This window comes from Vulpes vulpes, chromosome 1 (assembly GCF_048418805.1).
Source record: "Vulpes vulpes isolate BD-2025 chromosome 1, VulVul3, whole genome shotgun sequence".
Taxonomy (NCBI): domain Eukaryota; kingdom Metazoa; phylum Chordata; class Mammalia; order Carnivora; family Canidae; genus Vulpes; species Vulpes vulpes.
Window position 1 is genome coordinate 194488133 of NC_132780.1, and position 20224 is coordinate 194508356.

Genomic DNA, 20224 nt, shown 5'->3' on the forward strand with positions numbered 1-20224 from the left:
TAGCATATCTCACGGAAGAATCCAGATGTATGACCTCTTGAGAAAAATTGGAAGGTCTGGCAACACTGGGCCCCCATTCCAGGTAGCCCCCACCCCCATTAGCCCAGGGTGTGAGCTGCAGCTCCCTATGTCTCCCCAGCCCGCTTCACTCATTTTCTGGCCCCTCTGCTCCCTCGTGATCCCTGACATAGCCAAGGAGGTAAAATCAAGAAGAAAGGAAGAGACAAAGAGGCAGTACAGGGCGTGCATGTCACACCATAATGGATGGGATGTGTAGTTAGGCAACGTGGTTTACCTTGATGTCCCAATTTGTTTCTTTTCTAACAGTCAATCAGCTATTTATTGAGCCCCTTCTAAGAGCCAGGCACCTCCCTAGGCCCACGGGGTCCTGCCCTCAAGGAGCTTGTGAGGGGAGATAGCAAACAGAAAAACAAAGAAACAAAATAATTTGGGTTCCCTCGAGGGTTATGAAGAAGATAAGCAAGATAATGGGATAGAGAATGTCTGTGGCAGGGGTACTTTGTGTGAGCTCAGGTGACACTGGAATGCGTCCTTGAGGAGTGGACAAAGTGCCCGCACTGAGGGGCCACAAGGCCAGAGAGGGGAGGAAGTCACTCGGGTGGTGCAGGACCCGAAGGCCAGTGTGGCTGGAAGATGGTTCCCCATGGGGACATGGAGGGAGGGACATGGAGGGAGGGACATGGTTCCCCATGGGGACATGGAGGGAGCTCAGGCCACAGCCCAGCACCGGCCAGGCTGGGCAAAATGGCCCGGACTCTATGCTGCTTGCCCTGAAGAGCCAGAGCAGGGCTTCAGCAAGGGACAGACATCACCTGACTTAAATTTCTCAACAATAGCTGCACGTTAGAATCACCTGAGGAGCTTTTCAAACGTTCCAGCCCGGGGACCCAGGCACACCAATTAAATCAGGGAGGATTGGTAATTGCAGGAACAAAGCTCTTGCCAGCATGGGAAGGGATGGGATCTGGGATCCCAGGGCGGGGGAGTGAGGTCAGACTAGGTAGGTTCCTGGGTAGGATCCGTGGCATTCCCTATAATCGGGAGGCAGGGCTGCTGTAAGGGTGCTGTTTGCTAAGTGTTTCGCTTCGGGGCCTGAGTGCTGCATATGCATCCGTGGTTTAACTCTTGGTAGCTCCCAGGTGAGAGCCCTGCCGCCTCCCGAGCTGCTCGCATCCCTGTGCAGGAGCCTGAGCAGCTTCACCCGCCACCCTCATCTTCCCGGCCTCCCCCTGGCCACCGCAGGGACCGCCGCGCCCTGGGAGGTGCCGCCTGCGGCTGTCCTTTCCCGGCACTGAGGCCACCCTGGCTGTTGCCGTTCCTGTATCCACGCTGTTGGCAGGTGCCCGCTGCGCATCCTCCCGGGTCCGGGTCGGGCTCAGGAAGCGATGGCAGCGAAAAGTCATCGTCATTTTAAAAGCGCACGTTGCCCAATTGCAACACCTTCTGATGTGCCGGCCTTGCTTGGACTCGATGTCCTTTGTGCAGGACCTCCCCGGGCTTTGTCTCAGAGCCTCTGTAGTGCAGGAAAGGCATCCTTCGAGGGGTGACCCCAAGGCAGCTGTGCTTGGAGACCGAGGGGGCGCCCCTGCCTTGGATCATGAGGTCACTTGTAGCTGACTCTGCCAAGGGGTGTGGTGGCAGGGTTGGGATTCCTGATTTAAGAAAATGAAAGGGGTGGGGGGGGATCCCTGGGTGGCTCAGCAGTTTAGCGCCTGTCTTCGGCCCAGGGCGTGATCCTGGAGACCCGGGATCGAGTCCCACATGGGGCTCCCTGCACAAGGCCTGCTTCTCCCTCTGCCTGTGTCTCTGCCTCTCTCTCTCTCTCTCTCTCTCTCTGTGTCTCTCTCTCTCTTTTTCTCATGAATAAATAGTCTTAAAAAAATAAAGGAATAAAAAATTTTTTTAAAAATGAAAGGGGAAGAGACGTGCGTGGTCAGCTTCATAGGACTCACGGTGTAATTGCTCTGTTCAAATGGGCTTTTTGGCTGGCGGTTGGCAGTGTTGCTAACACCGCCCCGTTACCCAAGCCCGAACGAGACCACAGGGCAGTCTCCACCTTCTCACCCTCCCTGCCCTCTTTACTTTCACGCAGCCCTCGCCGGGCTCTCTGCGTGGGCTTCCACGCGTCTCCTGGCTCTGCACTTCCCTGTCCCACCGCTGCCCCACTGCTGTTATCAACTGTCGCCTTGTGCCTGGTCTTCTGCCCCCCGCCCCCCCCCCCGTGCCTTGCTCCATCCTCAGCTCACTGAGGACCCTCAGAGCAGCCGGAAGAGCCTGGAGAAGCCAAGCTGCCAACCACACATGGCTGTGAGCAGCAGCCTCATCCCTTTATCCCAGTGGACCATGAAAAATGATTATCTTCTGTGTGTGCCATATGGGACAAGGGGGCAGGAAGCAAATAAAAATCAGATTGCATCATCTTCTCACTGAAAACCCTTTGGAGGGCTCCCTGGGCCTGAAGGAGTGTTTGCCAAAGTGAGTTCCAGCTTTCCCTTGGAAGAGGGGTTCAGCACTCGAATCAGTTTGCCTTCCTCCTCTCCCTGTTAGAGCCCCAGTGCACGTGGGCACAGTTGAATGTGGTAAAGATGCCTATTTAATTTTAATTCAACCCAGCATTTTACAAATGTACTTGACTGTGGAATCCGTCTTTTGAAGAATGCAGTTTGGGAAATATTGACCTAGCACAGAATTTGGCAAACTTTCTCTGTAGAGGGCCAGAGAGTAATTATTTTGGGCCAAATAGGCCGTATAGTCTCTGTTCAACGTACTCAACTGTGCCGTTGTAGTGGGAAAGCAACATTGACTGATTTATGGCCACCAAAACTTGAATTTCCTGAAACTTTCACATCTTACGAAATAGCGCTCTCCTTTTGAATCCTTCCCAGCCATTGAAAAATGTAAAAACCGTTCTTAGCTTGCAGGCGCGACAAAAACAAGAGGCAGCTAGACGTGGTGGCTCGGTTGCCGACTCCTGGTCCAGGGGATGAAGTCTCTACACCTCAGCATGCACAGCTCTGTAGCGATCTAGCCCCAGCCTGACATTCCAGGCCCTTCTCTGGACTTTCACTTGCCTTCCGTCCACGGCCTGTGCACCAGCAGTATGGAACTCCTTGCAGTTCCCCACACCTGTCCTGCTCTTCCAAGCTTCTTGCAGGATCTGCTATATAATTTGCTGGACCCACTATAAACTGAGAACGTGGAGCTCTTTGTTCAAACATCGTTGAGAATTTCAAGATGGTGACAGCAAAACCTTCAACCAAGTATAGGGCCCTTCTAAGTGTGGGACCCTGCTTGGGGTACACACACACAAAACTAGCTCTGACTGCAGACTTTTGTTCCTTTTTCCCAGAACTCCTTTGTGCCTCCTGTTAGTCCTTCAGAATACTTCTCAGTCTCCGCTTGCTTTATAAATCTTTCCCTGACCTGTTCCCAACCCCTCGGGACACTCTTATTTTCTGTACTGCCCCTACCTGGCTCGGGCCAGGCTGTACTACATTTCTCTCTTTACATGTCCGTCTCTTTGTCTCCCCCTATTAAGACTGAGCGACTTCAGGAGGAAAAGAAGTTTCCTTTATCTGTAGCCTTAGAACCTAAAACAGGTGCCAAAGCAGTATCTGTGAAATGGAACTGTTCCCGCATGGTAATCCCACTCATTGTAGACTTTGGAATTTTATCCATGATCCATTACAAAATTAGCACAGCGTGCTATGGACATTTACCGGGGACACACGGGGCGTTGTTACTCATGCTCAGTTTAATGGTGGACATCCATCAGGATAAGAGTGAGCCCAGGGCAGCTTCCCCCTGTAGTAATAACTGACCAGCTCATTCCAGTAGATTGTGAAGTTAGATGGGCTGCAGCAACTCCACCTATGAGCATGGGTGTGTTTCCCCTCTAGAATAGAAGCTCCCTGGTGGCTGGGACTTCTTGTTCATCACTAGACCGCCAGCGCCTGGCACAGCACCTGACACATAGCAGCGAGTGCCTAATAAATATTCATGGAGTAAATGAATGAAAGAAATGCTAAAATGTAGGCATAGACTAAAAATGCTTTACTTGAAACAAAATATGTGCTTTGTAATTCAGTAGGGAAGATATTTAAGGCAGCGTGGTGCTACAGAGCGAGCCCTGGACCAGAAGTCAGGGTTCTTGGGTTCCCTTAATAATGATGACAATAACCTCTAGGTTTTGAGTAAATCACTTTACTAGGTCATATCATTTCATTCTCACCACACCCCTAAGAGGTGGGGACCACCGAGGAAGGTGAGAGAAAAGTTGAGTGACCTGCCTGAGTCACTCAGCCAGTACTTGACCCTGAGCCTGATGGAATGCAAAGCCTACACTCTGCACTGTACAGTCCTGGCTCTCCCTGCGCTTGCTCTGTGAGCCTAGACTGGCCACTCAACGTTTGGATTTTCAGTTTTCTTATCTGAAAAATGAAGTTTAGACTAGCCAATCTTTAAGTTTCCTTTCAGCTTTAAAATTCATTGAGAGCAGGGAGCTTGGTCGGAGTGGACTAGGTGGTTTTGTTGGTTTTTACTGGTTTGTTGAAGTGCAGAAAAGGAAACCTTGAGTTGTTTTGGAGAAGCTTGCAAAAACAATATTTTTCTACATGAACCTCATCCCCACATTCCCATTCAAAAAAATATATTTTATCTGAGACACAAGTGTGGTATCAGCCGCACAGATGAGCTATTCCTAACGTCCACTTGCTGATAAAGAAACAGTGTTGTGTTGTAAGCCAAGAATCTGTAGTCATAAACACAATAGATGTTTTCGGTTTAGAGATTGGACTTCTTTTTGCAATTCTCATTATCTTATTCCTCTTTAGAAAGCCTCGTAAGCCAATGCCTCAGCTTCCTACTAGCCAGCAGTGGTATATAAGGCCTCCACGATCTGGGTGCTGCCCCTCTGATCAGCTATCTTCCTCTCCTCCCTCACATACTCCACTCCTCTTGTACCTGAAGCATGCCAGGCACACTCCTGCCTTGAGACCTCAGTAGCTGCTATTCCCTCTGCAGGAAATTCTGTCTCTGGTCAAACCCATGGCTAGATGTCTCACCCCTATTAAAGGCTTGCCCTACTATGTCTATCCTGTTCAAAACTGCTGCCTGCCCCCATCCCCAATCCTCTTTGATTTTCTCCATTTTTCTATTTTTGCTTTTTTTTCTGTAGAACTTATTATCTTATGTCATGTACCTCGTTTATTACAGAACATTATTTATTATCTATTTATACCTATTAGGACATAAGTCCTATAAAGTCAGGGTTCTTTGTTTCATTACTGATATAGCCCAAGTGTCTAGACCAGTGCCTGACATCAGGGAGGCACTCAGTATTTTTTTTTTTTTTTAGATATTTTATTTATTTGTTTTAGAGAGAGGGGGGGAGAGAGAGAATCCCAAGCAGGCTCCTTGCCTAGTGCAGAGCCCAATGTGGGGCTCAAACCCACAACCCTGAGATCATGACTTGAGCTGAAATCAAGAGTCAGACACTTAATCAACTGAGCCACCCAGGTGTCCCAGCACTCAGTATTTTTTGAAAAAGAAATTATTAAGATAATCAAATTCAGGAAAAGGAGTCCTCATTCTGGGATGTAGAAGTGTTTATATGGACCAAATTATTCATAAAACCTACATCTGAGTATTTGTCCTCTGGTAGACTCTGAGAGAGTAGAGAGTAGATTCATTTTTGATGAATTGATGCTGCCAAGCCTGAAATAGTGGTGAGGTCTTGTAGATTTTGTCCACACAATTCTTGAAAGACTTGATTGTAAGTAATATAAAATTTTTGAATTGTATAAATTCTTAGATTAAAAAAAAAAAACACCTGGAAATAGGGATTCCTAAAATCAGAACTGCTTTGACACAACATTTCCTTGATTGTTACAGCAAAGAAGACAGTGGAATCCAAAGAAACAGTTGTGAAGGGGGACCCCATGGTGAAAATAAATGGGATTCGTTTAACAGAATCCGATGCCGTTGGCCACTTAAAGAGTCACCCACTTCAGCTAACTTATGATGGAAGCTTCAGTGAAATCAAGGAGCAAGAAACGTTCAAAGGGACAACATCCTTGCCATCTCATCTCAGAAATGGAGGGTCAGTATTCTTCTGATTTAGTTTTCTGGTTAGGATAACTGTGTCATATACTAGTTTGTTTCCTAATCTTACATAGATGGTTGATTTGCATGTTCCCTTTCCATGAATAGAAAAGGTTTTTTTTTTTTTTTTTCTTATGGCAAAATAGAGTTGGTTTTACATCATTCCCTGTTTAATCCTCAGGAAAACATTTATTCATACCTGCCAAATGCTGCGTTGACAAGGCTGTCAGAATAGCAAAGCCTAACTTTGCTTTAGTTGGGCTGTTTCAGCCAGCCCTCCAGTGATGAGTGATCGTGCTGTTGTGTGCTATTTAGGATTCTTGCCTGGCTGGGAATCTCTCATTCCCTCCCTTTGGATTGGTTTACTGTTGTTAATTCCACCAAAGAGTGGACACTTATTTTATTCCCCAGTGGAAACTTGTATTTAAATATTTATTTTGCGAACAGGTAAATAGACAAAAGCAGTAGAATCCTGTAGATTTCTGTTGTCTGTGATATCTCTCTGCTAATCCCTCATAAAATGAATTATTGAGAATTACTTTATTTCATACCAGGTTCCTAGATAGGACTGTCTAGGGCTTCCCCTAGAAAATTGAGGAGCAATTTTCTTACCATCTTAAGATTTATGGAGAAATGTGAATTCTCACCCTGGTGTTTTCCTAGCGAAAGCTGGAATAACTGGGGCCTGGGGTGGGGGAGATGGAGTGGGGAGAGCAGCCTCTGTTCTCCACCCCCTGCCAGTAACGATGCTGAGATAGGCAGAAGGTCTTGGACTGGACGGGGTCATTCCCGTTAAAAATATTTTTCTATGACTTTCTATTGGGCCATTGTGGACAACCGCCCGGTTCAAATTTGCTTAACAAGATTAAATTCCATGGGCCTTTTTAAGACCGAGTACTTGTTGCCCTCACTTTAGATTTTGGGTCTGACTTTGGCTCGTACACATGCAGCGTGTTTAAAGCTTTTCCCGGAACCGGCTGCTTGGCAGCTGGTTAGTTTAGCTGAACTGACCTTGTCTGCTGACACAGCCTGAAGAGTGTCGCACACACGGAGTTTATACGAGGCAACCTAGTAATCCTTGTAACGTTGCTTTGCGTTCAGTACATTTTTTAAATTAAAGGGAAAAAAAAAATCGAATGTCTCCTTAAGTGGAAGAGAATGACTTCAAATTGGGACTTTGGGAGCTGAGCACAAAACATCAAACTGGCCATTGCAACCAATCTTTTCCAGTCGGTGAATAAGAATAGGCTGCAGACCTCAGAGTTTAAACATAAAAGACTGCAGGAGAGCTTGTGTTTCTTTAGCACTGAAGTGAAAAGGAAACATTTATCTTGCTGCACCCATCCTTACAGTAATTAAAGTTGACTAGGAAAAACCAGACAAGAGCTGTTTTATTTTTATTTATTTTTTTATTTTTTTGCGAACCTTCAGATGTTGCAGAATAATCTGGCAAGCCAGAGTTCATTATGTCTTCCTCAGTCTGGGACAGCAAAGGCATTTTCAGTTGCATATTTTATCCCACAAACAGCAAAGGAGAAATCAATTAGGGACTGGAAGCGCTTCTTCCTGACTGTCCCAAATTATGAGGCATTGGCAGTGCTAATTGTTTTCCTTTTGTTTGGTGAGGACGGCCTTTGCGTCCTGTAATGACTGTGCCTGAGTCGGGTTTGCAGTGCACCCTGGCGAGTTTAACTTCCCATAACATTTCTGCTTTATGAATCTTTACCTCCCTTAATCATAGGATGGGGTTTTGTTGAAATGGTGCCAAAAAAACAGTTTATACAGTAGGATTAAAACAAACCAGAAAATGGAAACTATTAGCAATTCTTTCATTAATTACGTTTGTGAATCAATCTGGGACACTTGATAATTGTTTCTCGTAAACATTTAAGTGAAGAATTCCAAGAAATGATCTTTGCTATGCAGTGCCGTATTCCCAGTTTTGATGCTAAAGCCTTACTCAATTAACATTTTTCCATCTTTAAGCCCTAATGTGGTAAATGAAGACTCTTGTCAGTGAACCCGGCTGGCAGAAGAAGGGAGGGGAGGGAATGCAAAACTAGAAAAGGAGGAGGCCTGGGAGGACACTGGCTCCAGAAGGAGCCCAAGCAGGTCTCCTAAAGGGGACAGAGGAAATGAGGACGTGCCTCCCACGCAGGGTCCTCACCCACTCGCTTAATGCGGGGGAATCTGACACCTTTAGGCTGCATGCCTCCAGGCTGGGGGGAGAAGGGAGCAGTTTGTTCCAGTGAAATCGCTTTGATTTGTACACCCTTCATTTAGAGTATGGATAACTCAGACCTGGGGTGGAGTGGAGTGTCACTTTATGCTGGTTGCGATGGAAATAGGATTTGCTCAGCAAGGCATCATCATAAACAAGATCTTGGGGGACTATTTAACTTTACAAAAGAGAGCATCCTCTTGAGCACTTATCCAGCTATCATCTTCAAACAGTGTTGCAATTCTGACAGTCTCTGCGTGTCCAGCCAAGGGCCCATTTACGGTTTGGCAGGCCTGCCCCGTGGCGGCACTCCATTTTCTCTTACTTTCTGTTGCCACGCGGATTGAAAATAAGAAAGCTTCCGTTAAAATACATATTTATGTATACCTCTATCCATCTATCCATTCATCTATCCAGTGGTTCAATCAGATGGACCCTTTCATACATCTGCTTAAAAACCTTTAAAGGCTCTCTATGTAAATCCTTGGATTTAGGTTCGGTTTTCTCTCTCAGCCATTTGACTTATCTGTATGGTCTTTGACAAGTCTCTTACCACTCTCAGGGGTGACCGTTTTCTAATCTGTAAAATGGAAATAGCTGTGTTCCTTCACTCCCATCTCCTCCCAGCCTTTACTGTGGGCTGTGGAATGATTAATAAGGCTTGAAAGCCTTGTTTGTAAACTGTCAAGTGCCAATAGTACTATTTTTGGAATCAAAAAGAAGAAAAGAGGGCTCTTGGTTAAAGAGGGTAAGGAAAAGCATTCTACAGAAACTAAACAAAAGCAGCAAAGAATGAAAAACACCAAAATAAATGCCATCAATGAAGCATAAAACTGGTTCCAACCTGAAACTACAAAACATGGAGCAAACTTTGCACGCTGCAGTGTGGGCTTGATTTTTTTTTTTGATCGACCTAGCATATTTGCCTTGTCTTTGGAGAGCAAGGTGTCTTGTATCATGCTCGGTCTATATTTAGAAAAGAGCTGACCCTCTTCTCCCTGCCTTACCTTCCCAAGGGTCCAGGGGGGATGATGTGGCCCCGGCCTGGCTTTCAGAGTTCACCTGTCCATCAGCCACAGCAGTTAGTTCAGACATGGGCACGTGATCCAAAACAGGCCAGCTGAGTTCCTCCATGGGCCTTTTGCCAAAGCCTTTGGGGAAGCTATAAAGATGGTGTGGTCTTAGAGCCAACAGCAGCCATTTCATAGCCTTCTGGAGGGTGACTCTGAGGGGGGACATGATGTATAAACAGAGCTAAGGAAATGGAGACAGTGACAGTGTATCAAGGATGATACATACATACCCCTAGATCCAGGGTACCTGAGACCACCAGATCCACATTGTAGACTGCTCTGTCTTGTGAACCAATATGTTCCTTTTTCTTTCTTTCTTTCTTTCTTTCTTTCTTTCTTTCTTTCTTTCTTTCTTTCTTTCTTTCTTTCTTTTCTTTTCTTTTCTTTTCTTTCTTTCTCTTCTTTCCTTTCTTTTCTTTCCTTTCCTCTATTTATTTGTTTTGACAGGGACAGCTTGTAGTACTTCAGGTTAGGTTTTTGTCTCTTGGAATATGCAGCCAGGAGTCCAGTTAACCTGCCAGATTCTACGAAGTATTGATGAAAACAAGGGGTAATTTGAGAGCAGATACTGACCTCCTCAGACCTAGACCAAGAAACAGATTTCACTAAGAGTGAGTGTCTCAGTTCAGAAGGTAATACATCCAATAGTCTTTAATTAAAGAAATGAGACTTAAAGATGTGGGCCAGCCCCAGAAAAAGTAGAGATGCCCCTGCAAGGACCTTGGTGAAAGGACAGGGGGATGGGACTGAGGGCGATGCGATCCTCATTTCCTGTGGGCCAGCTGGTATGCATGCACACGTATGTGGTGGTGGTAGGGGAGGTTTGCTAGGTTAGAACTCAAGGAGCCTATCTCAGCCTATTTCTGTGAGTGACAGCAACTTGCCACACACAGACCAAGCAGATACATGCTTTAGGTCAAAAAATAACAGACCTGGTGAATGGATGTTCAAGAATGCTGACTCAAGTTGGAGCTACAGAACACCCTGATTCTCTCCTTCTGTGGATCCTATGAATTCTTCAGCAAATAAATGGCTCTGTTTAAAGATAAATAAATATGAGGATAAGAGTTAACATAGAACTTGAGCGCAGATATGTAAAAAACAGAACCAAAGACAGATGAAGAAAATGGATCACAAAAGGCATTGCCCTCCAAACACAAGAACTAAGACCACTTTCCATAGCGTCAAAATTAAAAAAAAAAAAAAGGGAAAGGAAGGAAAGACGAGCTCTTCTTTGGGTTCTAAGAATTCAAATTAGAAATTCTAAGCCCACTTTAAGAGATGAAAAATATATTTGCAATTCTCAAGAAGTGAAAGAAAAATGTACAAACACAGAAAGGAAAGTTGTATTAGAAGTAAAATGAGGGACGCCTGGGTGGCTCTGTGGTTGAGCATCTGCCTTGGGCTCAGGTCATGACCCTGAGGTCCTGGGATCAAGTCCCACACTGGGCTTCCAACAGGGAGCCTGCTTCTCCCTCTGCCTGTGTCTCTGCCTCTCTCTCTATGTCTCTCATGGATGGATGGATAAATTAAATAAATAAATTAATTAATTAATAAACAAACAGTTGAAAATGCAATGGTGTACAGGGTAGAAGCAATCATACAAAAAGAAAGAAATAGAAGATATGAAAATGATTAGAACAATTAAGATAGATACAAGAGGCATGGCACTTGTATTCCTGAAGGAGTCTTCCTCCTCCTTCCTCCATCCCTCCCTAGTACTAGCGTACTTTCTTTTTCTTTTAAATCTTTTTAAAATTAAAATTCAATTAATCAACATGTATATTATTGGTTTCAGAAGTAGAGGGCAATGATTCATTCGTCAGTCTTTTATAACACCCAGTGCTCATTACATCACGTGACCTCCTTAGTGCCCGTCGCTCAATTATTCCATCCGTCCACTCCCCCTCCCCTCCAGCAACCCTCAGTTTGTTTCCTATGATTAAGAGTCTCTTATGGTTCGTCGCCCTCTCTGATTTCATCTTGTTTTATTTTTTCCTCTCTTCCCCTATGATCCTCTGTTTTGTTTCTTCAATATGAGTGAGATCATATGGTAATTGCCTTTCTCTGATTGACTTATTTTGCTTAGCGTAATATCCTCTAGTTCCATCCACGTTGTAGCAAATGGCAAGATTTCAGGGTTTTTGATGGCTGAGTAGTAGTCCATTGTGTGTGTGTGTGTGTGTGTGTGTGTGTGTGTATAAATATACCATATCTTCTTTATCCATTCATTTGTATATGGGACAGCTGGGCTCTTTCCACAGTTTGACTATCGTGGACATCACTGCCAGAAACATTGGGGGTGCAGGTGCCTCTTCAGATCACTGCATTTGTATCTTTGAAGTAAATACCCAGCAGTGCAATTGCTGGGTTGTAGTAGCTCTATTTTCCATTTTTTGAGAAATTTCCATACTGTTTTCCAGAGTGACTGCACCAGCTTGCATTCCTACCAACAGTTTAAGAGGGTTCCCCTTTCTCCACATCCTTGCCAACGTCAATCGTTTCCTGACTTGCTAATTTTAGCCGTTCTGACTGGCATGAGGTGATATCTCATTGTGGTTTTGATTTGCATTTCCCTGATGCCCAGTGATGTTGAGCATTTTTTTCATGTGTCTATTAGCCATTTGTATATCTTCTTTGGAGAAATGTCTGTTCATGTCTTCTGTCCATTTCTTGATTAGATTACTTGTTCTTTGTGTGTTGAGTTTGATCAGTTCATTATAGATTTTGGATACTAGCCCTTGATCTGATAAGACATTTGCAAAGATCTTCTCCCATTCTGTAGGTTGTCTTTTGGTTTTGTCGGCTGTTTCCTTTGCTGTGCAAAAGCTTTTTATCTTGATGAAGTCCCGTAGTTCACTTTTGCCTTTGTTTCCTTTGCCTTTGGAGACGTGTCTAGTAAGAAGTTGCTGTGGCCCAGGTCACAAAGGTTGCTGCCTGGGTTCGCCTCTAAGATTTTGATGGATTGCTGTTTCATATTTAGGTCTTTCATCCATTTTGAGTCAATTTTATATACGGTATGAGGAAATGGTCCATCTTCTGCATGTGGCTGTCGAATGTTCCCAACACCATTTGTTGAAGAGACTGTCTTTTTTCCATTAGATATTCTTTCCTGCTTTGTTGAAGATTAGTTGCCCATAAAGTTGAGGGTCCATTTCTGGGTTCTCTTTTCTGTTCCATTGATCTGTGTGTCTGTTTTTGTGCCAAGTACTAGCTTACTTTCAACAACCAAGTGCCATATACTCTTCTAAGTGATTTACATATATTAACTCATTTGATATTCACAAGAACCAACAGAATGGAGGAGACAACTTTCTGAAATAAAAATTTGAATCTGAAGCTCAATGGACACAGCATGTCCCAACAATTTTTTTAAGATTTTATTTATTTATTTGTTTGTTTGTTTATTCATTCATTCATTCATTCATTCATTCATTCATTCATGAGAGACACAGAAAGAGAGGCAGAGACACAGGCAGAGGGAGAAGCAGGCTCCCTGAGGGGAGCCCGATGCAAGACTCAATCCCAGGACCCTGGGATCACGATCTGAGCCCAAGGCAGATATTCAACCACTGAAGAACCCAGGTGCCCCCCCAACGAAATTTTATATGGAATACTACACACTAAGATACTTCCAATAGTGTTCAGCACTAGAACACTACCCAGGGCATAGTACTAATTGACAATTAGTAGTTGTCAGTTGAGTGAATAAATGGAAGAAGGTATCCTATGGCCATCCAGACTAAATAAGCAAGTCCCATAAAAGGAGAAAAAGGCCGACTGCCTCTGGCTTTAGTAGAGCACCTCACAGTGTCAGAAGACAGTAGAGTAATATCTATGCAGTCCTAAGTATGAGAAGGATAACACAAGATTATGTTGCCAGCCAACTTGTTCTTTAGTAAAAAGGCAACAGATGGATATTCCAAATGTGAATGAACTTGGGGACTATAGCACACATGCACTTTCTAGAAAACTCTTTTTTTAAAAAAATATTTTATTACATATGTATGTATTTGTTTATTTGTGAGAGAGAGACAGACAGAACAGGGGGAAGGGCAGAGGGGAAGGGAGAGGTTGGGGGAAAGAATCCCAAGCAGACGTTGTGCTGAACGCAGAGCCTGAGGCATGACTCAATCCCAGGATCCTGAGATCATGACCAGACCGAAACCAAGAGTCAGATGCTTAAGCGACTGAGCCACCCAGGCGCCCCTAGAAAACTCTTTTGACATCAAAATGATGAGTCAGAATTCAGAAATGAGGAGGCTATGATAAAGCCATTCATGGTGAGTATCGGCTTTGTTTTCATAGTGAATTAAAACCCTGAAAATGATGGTTATGGAACAGAAGACTTAATGATGTAATAGTAACATAAATAACCAAAACTGGTACTTGGGAGGAAGTGTGAGTGCCAATTATTTCACTTCATAAGAGGGAATAGATTTGTCAGTAGCTACAGACTGAAATTGAAATATGAATTTAAAAAAGAATATTTCAGCATCCTAATGTTTTTCATTATTTTTTTTCTTAACTTCAGAGAGATCTTTTAGAAACTAATATCTCTTGGGAAGACCCATTCATCTGAAGTTCTACAATTCCTTCAGTTTCATCTCAATTTCTGTTTCTCTGTTAAATTCAAGTAAAATTTATACCTAATACTTTAAAATTACAATGACATGTATGGTATGATCCTATTTATATGTATCCTTTACCTGCCCTCCCTCCAAATCACTCTTCTGTTCTTTCCTTTCTCTTTTCATCTGAATATGTGCAAAATATGTCTGGAATTATGTTTACCATATATCAATATTTATATCTGGGTGGTGGGGTCCTGGATGATTTTTTAAGATCTTTGTACCTTCTTATATTGCCTGGCCTTAAAGATTAATAAATATGTCATTTTTTCAAAAATAATGAAGTCATCATTATTTTAAGAAATTAAGGGTAATGTGGCTGCGTAACCGTTTCCATTCGGAAAAGACAAGCACCGGCCAGAATGGTTTTGCAGAGTCCTACCTTATTCAACCATTTCCATTAAATAAGCATTTCTTGGTAAGCAAAGCCCCATGCTGAGGGGTCGGGAGGTGGGAGACAGACAAATGGATCCTGCCCATGAGGTGCTTACACCACAGCAGTCTTGCCACTCAGGTTTGGTCTCTGGAAGAGTTGTGTCAACATCGCCTGGGAACTTGCTGCAAATGCAGAAGCTCAGGCCCATACTGGATTTGAATCTGCATTTTACATATTTTTATAAGATAGCCTGTGATTTGAATGCACACTTAAGTTTGGGAAGCACTATTCAGTGATTAGTTCTGATGCTGGGGAATGAAAGCAGAGCTGAAAGTGCTAAAAGCACACGCCCTGGGAGTTCAGATATGAGAGTACCTCATTCTGACCTCAAGATCAGGGAAAGTTTCTTGGGGTACCCGTGGGCTTGGGATGCCTCTTGAGGCTGGTTTTCAGTCGGGGTGGAACATTGTGTTCTTTGCTAAAGGAGTAGCAGAGGCGGAGGGGTATTTGACCTGGTGGCAGCCGGTTGGAAAAAAGGCAGATGGCCTGGTGCAGCAGGAGCGTGGGTCCTGAGGCTGTGGACTGCAGGGAATCACCGAGAAGTTTTCAGCTGAAGACAGGCAGCAGAGTGAGGGACAGGGAGAGGGGAGAGCCTGGAAAGGAGGAGACCATGGGGAAGCCGTGGTGGTAGCGGCTCTGGTGGAAGATGGCCATATGTTAGCACCGCGTTAGGATGGTAGGAGGAAAGCAGAGAAGGGAGCTGCGTAGAGCCAGCCCCCTGCCCCCATGCTAGGCCAGAGGGCAGTCACAGCTACTCTCCCGGATGAGGAAGGAGGAAGGAAGTCCTCGTAGCTGCAGCAGTGGGAAGTGACAGGGCCTTTCACCTGATGTGCCTGGACGCTGTGGAGCTCTAAAGGTTACGGAAAGCATGGACCTGTGGGCTTGTACACAAGCTAAAGGGACTTTGAGCTTAACTACGTGGAGCTAACGTGGATAGCTACAAAGCCATGTCTCATCAAGTTTATACAAGAGCTTGAATAGCAACCACTTAGTGATAGCTGAAAAAGATGCTGAGATTATATGTATAATTTTTAAATATGCATTTTTTTTTAAATCATGAGCCACAATCCAATGCCATAGATACCTCGGAGGACTTAAAATTTTGATCTTATGACCATTTCTTTAAAATCATGTTCTTTCATTTCATTGTGCTTTTATGTAACCGTTTAAGTACAGAGTTCTATTTTTAACATTCGTTATTAAGACCGAATAGCTAATGTTATTAATGCTATTATGTCTGGAAACTATATATCTGGTGCTTAGGGCAATGAAGATGGGGGACCTCACCCCTGCCACTCCTTGGTGTTGGCCTTCTCAATTGCAGTCAGAGAATCTAAGAGACTACGAGGCAGGGGTAAGCAAACTAAGACCCATGGGCCAAACCCAGCCTATGACCTGTTTTTATAAATAAAGTTTTATTGGAACACAGCCACACTCGTTCATTCACCTCTTGCCTGTGGTTGTTACGTACTACAGCAGCGGAGTTGAGTAGCTGTAGAGACTGTATGGCTGCAAAGCCTACAATATTTACTTCCTGACATGAATCTATACAGCTTGAATCTAATTCTAAAACTGAAATGTCTTTTTTTTTTCTTGGGGCATGGGAAAGTTTAGCTCAAAATTTGCTAAATTTTCTTTTTATCATATGCTTATGATAATCAGCACATTTAAAATTTAAATATGCTTTAAAATTTTAAATATACCTTTAAGATTTCCTTTCCCATTTTCTCACATGTAATTTTTTTTTCCACTTGGAAATAAATGTATTGCTTTCTTTCACCTTCATTCGAAATCCTTCTTAATGTCTTTATAGTTACTGCTTTAAAGCAGGAGTCAACAAACTATAGCCCAGGAGCCAAATCTGGCCAGCCACCTGTTTTGTTTCATTTTGTTTTACATCCTTTGTGCCAAGAATGGCTCATACATTTTTTAGTCATTACATTTAAATGGTTACAAAAATACCTACATCTATTTTGCCATTTGGCCTGCAAAGTGTAAAATAGATATTGTCTGGCTTTTTAAGAAAAAGTTTGCTGACCTCTGACCTAATCATAATAATAAGAAAAACTGTCTAAATAATAGCAAAATCTGAGGTTTAGACCATTTTTAAAGAAATACACTTTATTTTTTCAGTGTATATATGGTCCAGAAGTAGATGCTGCCAATGTGACTGATGGGTGGACGGACACTAGTAACTCAGTCTGTATATAGCATTGCCTTGGCTAGAGAGCTTGGTTCTGGTTATTCAGTGAAAGAAATGTAGGGCTCCTGTCAGTGGCTGGGAAAAGAAGACCTTGCTTTTGCTTTGAAACGTGTTGGCAATACATCAGGAGCCTGGGAATGTCATAGCCATCTTGCTGTCTTCAGTGTTCCAACCTGATTCCAACCTGATCACAAATGGAACCAAGGAAAGAGCAGACCTGAGAGAGCTGCAGAAAGAAGGAGACAACACCCTGATCACACCACACCTAAAACCCACCCAAGTGTTTGACTTCTAGGTTATATGAGCCAACACATTGCATTTACTGATTATGTCTTTTAGAATTAGGGTTTTTTGTTGTCGTTATTTGTAGATGAAGATACCCTAATGAAGTGGTGTTTTTCTGCCTCTAAAAAGAAGTTCACAAAAGAGTTTGAAAGAATACCTTCTGGAATTATTTTATTGCTGGACATCAAAGATCGTTGCACAAAAATTAATTGTGGTCTTTGACAACACGGAAAAGGAAGCTGGTAAGAAGAACAATTCTACTGGATGACTGAATCAAGATTTAGACACATCTGATAGACGTTGCCAAAAACAACACTGTGAAGTTTGGCGAGTCCACCGTGGATTGGGGCAATCTGCCTTAGCTGCATATGTAAGAAAAAACAAGAATTGACCAACACTGTGATGTAAGCACCAAAACCACTAATGCAGTTTTAGGCTTCAGTATTTAGAATCCCTTTCCATTGTTCCCCAGGCTGTACGTTAAGCTCAGGGCTGGGTTCCAGACTTTAAAAGGGATCCAGACAAAGTGACACTCGCACAGAGTGACTGAATAGGCTGGCAAGGAGACTTGAAACCATGTCCTACGAGGTGGAGTTAAGGGGGACTGGAGGGAGAAGTCTGTCGGTGACATCAGTGACGGCAGCCGCAGTGAGAGGAAACACTTAACAAGTACTCACCAGGCACCTGGAATTCTGCTAGCAATCCTGCATTTTATCATTTGACCCTCCCGACAGCTTTATATAGAGGGTTGCTACTATTTACCACCCCTCTTCTGTCGATAAGGAAACCAAAACTTAGATGAACAACAGACCCGAAGCCACACGGCTAGTAAGTGTGATGATAATTATCTGATAACCCAGCTAATAAAACCATGGAATCTAAACCATTAGGAGAGGATGTTCAGTGGTGAACACCACGTTTTTAAATATGTGAAGAACTGTTGGGAGGAAGAAGGATAAAGATTTGTTTTATATGGCCTCGATTAGTAAGTTGAACCAAGAAGGTTCTTGGGGTAGAAGAGACAGGAGAACAGATTTTCATTAACCATAAGGCTGTCTATTCTCTTCTTTGGCAGATTTTCTGTCCTTTTCTCTTTCTAAAGTTTTTATTTATTGATTTGAGAGAGAGAGAGCATGAACAAAGGGTGTGGGGCAGAGGGAGAAGGAGAAGCAGGCTCCCCGCTGAGCAGGGACCCAGGGCTCCGGCTCCACTGGGATCATGAGCTGAGCAGAAGGCAGCCGCTTAACCGCCTGAGCTACCCAGGTGTCCCAGGATTTTCTTTTCTTGATGCGTCTCTCTCCACCTCACTCTGATTGTGGGACTTCAACTGTCTCATTCCCCAGAAACCCTGTTAGGCTTGCCCTGGTCAGACAGGACGGTTCTTCTTCCTCAGTGTTCATCTTTGACCTGTGTCTCATGCTTGCCTTCTCAGCATGCTTGGGCTGCATGAGAACCTATTTTATTTTTCTTCTTCCTTTGGACTCCTTTTCCCCTTTCTGTCCTTTACATGAGTATCTGAAAAGGCTTTGTCCTGAGAGTCTCGTCTTTCGAGCCACAAGCCTGATGACTCTAGTCCCTGTAGGACCGCTTGGATCTCTAACAGCGCTCTGTCCCTGACTTCCACGTCTCCTTTGCTGACACCTCATTTTTCATCCAAAACTCAATATGACAAATGTCACACATGCTTTACTCCTCAAACTGTTCTTTCTAACCTGCCCATTTCTATTGATGGCAACCCCGCTATCCTGTTCCCCGAGGCCTACCTTCTGTTCTTTCTTCTGCCTGAAATCAACCACCAATCCTATCAACTTTTCATTTACAGGTTCTCTCCAGTCCCACTGGCACCCCCAAAGACTTAGATCTTGTTACCTCCTAAATGCTCTTGTCCCAGATCCAGATCCCATTACTTTCTCATGTTAGAACCTATGATAGCTCCTTATGGCCCATCAGACTGGGCCATCACCTCTCCCCAGGGTTGCAGGAAGCTGCTTCCGATGCATCCCAGCAGAAAGCTCCTATTCCTGCCTTGCTGGTCCCTTGCAATTATCCCCCGCCCTGAATACCAGGCTGCTCATGCTGCTCTTTGCCTCCACTCATGTTCCTCCCCTCTGAAGAGCAGTGCTATCCCTTGCTGGTTCAACTTTTATTTTTTTAAGACCCACTTTGTGGCCCACTTCTCCCTCTCACTAATCACTTCCTTCTCAGCATCCCTCTAGTTCTTGTAACACGCTGACTTTCACAATCTAGTACTTGATTAGAGACTCCATTGGAAGTTTCCATTTAAAAAAAGTTGCTTAGTTCCTCAAAGTAGATTTTAGACTTCTTCAGGGCAATGCTATATATGTTCTTTATCACAGTAACATCAAGCACTGGACCATTCAGACAGCTGCTTGTTGATTCAGAGCAAAAGAAAATACAAATATTGACTATTAAGTTCTTCACATGTGCCAGTCACTGTACGAAGGAGAGGCTTTGCCCTTGTGTTAAGATAAGACCAAAAGTTTAAGTAAGTTGCCCAAATCTACATAGCTGATAAATGTTGGACCCGGGACCTGGGACCTGGTAGTTTAGGTTCAGAGCCCGTAAGCTCAGCCACTGTACAATGACGATCATAGGGAGCTTCGTAAATCCTCATCGGGTGTTCTTCTTGAGAACCAGTAGGAGCACTGTTGAGCTCTGGTATATCATAAGAAGAAAGACCCTTCTTTTTCTTCCCCCCAACCAGAAGTAGGGATACACAAATGTGGTTTAGGGAGGCAACCTCATCACTGGCCATGACTCTGAAAGTGGACCAATGACTTTGGAAGGCCATTATTTGAAAACTGTCCTGCTTGATTTCAATAATTGTTTAGGACAATACTGAAAAGAAGGCTTGCCTCCCTGGTTCTTAGACTTTCTTGTTATTTCTAGGAGTGATATGTATGAGAACTTCCTTAGCTTCACGCCTTGTCAAACTTTGGTATTTTACTTTCTTCAAGGGTAGATTAGATCTGTTCCATCTGAATCTCAACTCCCAAGAGTGTTGACAAAGAAGATCCCATCCCCATATTCTTTCTTTGATTGGCCAGGGACACCTTGCTACCAGATTTGTGTTTTTACCCTGCATAAAAATAAGGCAATTGTTTCAGAGTATGAAATAATTAGATATTTTGGGAAGGATTAGCTTGATCTTTTCTCTACTAAATGACAAAGAGAAGTGTTAAATCAAGTGTTCAAAAAAGGAACATGTTTATGGGAAAAATGATATTTGGA

At 43.7% G+C, this 20224-nt stretch overlaps 1 protein-coding gene across 2 annotated transcripts in view; it reads left to right on the top strand.

The window, feature by feature from the left end:
• The window catches only part of ARMC2 (armadillo repeat containing 2), a 104638-nt gene that overhangs the window by 18288 nt on the left and 66126 nt on the right, over window positions 1-20224 (top strand). For both annotated transcript variants that reach the window (XM_072738396.1, XM_072738398.1), the window contains one exon: window positions 5914-6121. In XM_072738396.1, the coding sequence (XP_072594497.1) occupies window positions 5914-6121 (208 nt within the window). The remainder of the gene's footprint in view (window positions 1-5913; window positions 6122-20224) is intronic.